Source organism: Cyprinodon variegatus, unplaced genomic scaffold (genome assembly GCF_000732505.1).
Source record: "Cyprinodon variegatus isolate N-32 unplaced genomic scaffold, C_variegatus-1.0 Scaffold750, whole genome shotgun sequence".
NCBI classification, from domain to species: domain Eukaryota; kingdom Metazoa; phylum Chordata; class Actinopteri; order Cyprinodontiformes; family Cyprinodontidae; genus Cyprinodon; species Cyprinodon variegatus.
Genome location: NW_015151203.1, coordinates 414843 through 419140, shown reverse-complemented (window position 1 = coordinate 419140; position 4298 = coordinate 414843). Strand labels below are relative to the sequence as shown.

At 34.9% G+C, this 4298-nt stretch overlaps 1 protein-coding gene across 1 annotated transcript in view; it reads right to left on the bottom strand.

Annotated features, from left to right (window-relative positions):
- Positions 1–3168, bottom strand: part of mblac1 (metallo-beta-lactamase domain containing 1) — a 5084-nt gene extending 1916 nt beyond the window's left edge. Inside the window, exon 1 of the mRNA XM_015395621.1 lies at positions 2717–3168. Within this exon, the coding sequence (XP_015251107.1) occupies positions 2717–3139 (423 nt within the window). The 5' untranslated portion in view covers positions 3140–3168. The remainder of the gene's footprint in view (positions 1–2716) is intronic.
- Between the last annotated feature and the right edge of the window lie 1130 nt (positions 3169–4298).

Genomic DNA, 4298 nt, shown 5'->3' with positions numbered 1-4298 from the left:
TGCTGTTTGCTCAAACATTTAAAATAATTTTTCTTTGTTTTGAAGAATGTTTGGGAATTATGCGGAGAACTTGGGACGTGATTTGGGGAACGGAGCACACACGGTGTCTCTAAGCTCTGAAGGTTTGTGAATCAATCCATCATTATTATTTCAAATGTATTTTGTAATTTAAACGATTTGTTTCGGCCCATTAACAGCCGCCTACCGTATAATTTGTAAAATGACAGAAATTTTCACTGGATTAAATTTTCCCGCCAGTCTCTTGCTTCTCTTTTCTTTATTTGACAGAAAGACGCAGGTTTTCCTTTTGGCTAACAGAGATGTAAATATCGTCATGGCGACTGTTTTTTCTCTCTGAAGTCAGCCGTCTGGATTCGGTCGGCCTCCTTCCTGCCCGTCCCTCATTATATAAGCAGAATCAGGTCTTTAGAAAAGCCATAAATGATAAATCTTTTTATATCGCAGCCATAGTCCTCTGCTCTTATCTGTTTATTTCTGTTTTATACCTTTTACTCTTTTATTATACATCATTTAGGTGATTGAGGAAACAGAAGTTAAGGGCGGTTCTAGACCGAATGTACCGGGGGCCATTTTTTTATTTCTATTCAATTAGTTTTAATTAAAATTCTGTCTTCTAACTTAATTTTTTTTTCTTTAAAATGTTGATTTGCATTATTGTTAAAATCGAAATAAAAATCCATTAGCAAAGCAAAAAAGCAACAAAAAAAATTGTAGCTATATAAATACCTAAAAGATCAAATAAAGCTTCAAATTCAGGAATTTTGCATATTTTTTTACTTAATTTAAGTTAAAAAAAATTGGTTTTCTAGAACTTAAGACAAGCTTAAGAGGGTATTTTCTATTATCATTATTTAATTTTATTAAAATATTTAGTAAAACAGAATTTTTTTTAAAGAAAAAAAAATGAAATAGATCCAAAGGACCAATCAGTAACCGTTTCTGTTCCTGCAAAGATCATCAGTAGAATTTCTTTTAGTTTTCTGTCTGCAGTGCAGGGGCCATAACAGGGGCACCGGCCCCCGTTATCCCCCGTCTAGAACCGCCCATGAATGGAGGGGATTTTAAAATGTAAAAGTCACTGAAAAAAATAAACCAGCTTTGAATCTCAGGATTAATTTGTAGAATAAATGTGAGAGAAATTATTTTTTTTCTGAGACCTTTTTCACTGACAGGTCGTTCAGTTTGAATATTTCTGCTTCAGTCGGCGACTTTAGCGAAACAAACGGACGGTTTGTTACGGAATTAATCACCGTTTGGATTTTAAGCTGTGAACCGGGATTATACGGGGTGCCATTCGTATAAATATAATAATAATCGCAGCCATATTTTAGGTTATTTAGGCTGTAAAAGATAAAAGAATTACAGTTCATTTTTCAAAGTTATATGATCCATCAGACATTTATACATTTCACAACGTTTTTTACAAACTAAACATTTTATCATAGCTTTAAAATATTTAATATAAAACAGAACATTTGTTTTTTTTAAGCCAATTAATTTTCTTTTAATGTAATATTTATTCAGAAAATGTCAACACCAAACATTTAGTGTCTAATAATATATTTACTTTCTTAGCTTAATATTTGATTTGGAGCTAATTCTTTAGATTGTGAAATAAATATTTAATTTTGAGGTAAACATTTAAATTACAAAATAAATACTTGGACCTAACTATTTAGGTTTAAACAAATGATTTTATTGAAAGCAAAATATTTATAAAATTAATATTTAATTTTAAGCTCACTGTTTTGCTTTATGAATAAATACTAATAATTTTTTATATTTAATTTAGATAGAGGAATAAAATCTTTATTAATCAATATTTTTCCTTTGGGATTAATAAAGGATTTTTGAATTCAATTGAAATAATCGAAGGTTTAGTTTGGTTATGCGACATATAAGTATAAAAATGATCGGCTGGTAATCTGATCTAAAAATAAACTTCTAAGTTTTTACAGGCTAAATAACCCATAATATTGGTGTGAAGGTTTGGCACAATCAGCACCCCATAGAAGTCTTCCAGGGTGGATTTACTTTAATTTCAGGGAAAATTTCCAGGAAAATTGAGGCGATTTAATAAGACGGAGTATGAGGGCCAGGCTAGAGTTTAACTTAAAAAATTACAAGAATAAATTCATCATTTCACGACCTGTGGCAGAAAATAGATTTAAAGTTCTGATTCTGATCATAATTTGATGCTAAAAGACAATATTTCCTCAGAAGATGCTTGAGATTAGTGATGGTTCTCACAGAATACTGACCCCTGCTGGACATTTAAGGACACTACAGGCAGCTGATTGGACAATAAACTGAATTAACTTAATGACCTAAAACAATGATATCATTGAAGTTATTGGAGGTTATATTGTATTATTTCATATCTATGTTTAAATTGAAAATATCTTTGATATTTTTAGATGCAGCCAATAAATAATGTAAACATTTATCATAACGTGATAATTTAGGGGAAAATGTGAATGAGGATGCTGCTGGACCAGGATTTTAAATTATATTTCAGATCAGAGAAGTTGAGTTATAACTGAGAGGAAAAGGATGAAACAACGAAAAAAATGAAATAAAATCACTACTTGACATTCCTTATTTTATGGTAGAAAACTTCTGGTAAGAATTATCATAAAAAACAACTTTATTCTCATAATTTTCTGACTTTATTTTTGAATCAAACCCAGAGTACCTGCTCATCCACAGGGTAGGGCTGTCCCTCTGCCAGCTGATTGGCCAGATAAACGTCTCCCTCACTGACGTCATAGCCCACTATAGTCAGGGCGGAAGGGAAAAGGTTGAGGTTTCCGATGTGGTCTGAGTGTCCGTGGGTCCCCACCACCAGCCTAATGTCCCCCGGGTCCAGACCCCGCTGCTTCAGGGTCTGCAGGAGGAAGTCCCGGTCCCAGGGCCCCCCGGTGTCCACCAGGATGTCCTGGGGCCCCCTGATCAGGGTGATGGTCCCGTCGGCTTTGGACGCCCCCCCGGGCTGAGGGACGCAGTATCCGACCTTCAGGACGGACACGGAGTAAGGCTGGCCCGGGAAGTCCAGCTGGTTCTGGGTCAAACACACCTTCTGGTACCGGTCCGGGTTCGGGTCCCGCTCCGGGTCCATCAGAAGCAGGCTGCTTCAGCGCCTCTCCTTCTCGGGCTCCTAGTGGAGTCTATCGGCGGTAGGTTGGAGCTTTACCGCCACCTGCTGGTCTGAGTTGGTCATTTCAGTTCCAGAGCGGAAAATGTTTTCCTCAACAAATAAAAATACTTTTTACATCTTTGCTCCTTAATTCCTTTATAATAGAATAATAATCTTGAAATTATTTGATCTCTTTTATTCTCCTCCTTCTTATTTTGCTTTTATTTGTTATTTTAAACCATTCCAAAAAGTAAAAAAAACGATCCAAGGGAAGATTTTGCAATTAAAAATGTCAGAATTCCGTTCCAGGCTTTATGCAGTAGCCAAATAAAGCCTTGTTTATGTTTAGAAAACATGTTTATGTTTAGAAAACATGACATAAACATGTTTTTCTAAACATAAACATGTTTTTCTAAACATAAACATGTTTTCTAAATATAAACATTGGCCTTTTGACTCTTTGAATTGGGAAAAGCTTCCTGGATGGGAAGCAAAATGTATGGAAGCCTGTTTCTGCCATGTAAAAAAAAAAAAGCAAATATAAATTAATAATTATGTGATTCAGAATCACAAATATGACTTTTTAAAGTCATGATTATAAATGTAATTCTATATAATACATATAGTTATAATTATTACTTTTAAAAGTCAAAAAGATATCAATCCAAACATCTGCTCTAGTATCTGAGTGACTTCTCTGCAAACTGATTAAACAACGATGAATGTGAACCAATCATCCTCCCAGTGGTCTTATTTCCTCTACCCTTGTTCTATAAACAGAATTTCTAGCATTCCTCCTGTGTATACTGGTATATTATCACTGGTCCTCTTTCCTGTGATAATATGGAACTGTGGGATAGATGCTCCTATCTCCTTAACTAAACCTTTTGATGTTTCTGTGTATGGCTGGATGAAGCTGTAATAACTATTAATATATGCCTGTAATGTATGTTAAAATACCTCTTTTATCCTTGTTTTTCCTTTCTAGTAGTATAAGGTCTACTTTTGCTTCAGGTAGCATCCATGGTGGTATTCTAGTCCCCTCTATCCACACCTGTTCCCTACCTTCATCTGGTCTGTTCCTGTTTGGCTGTGACTCCATCCTGGAGAGAAATATCAGCTGTGCTGCTGCCATCAACAC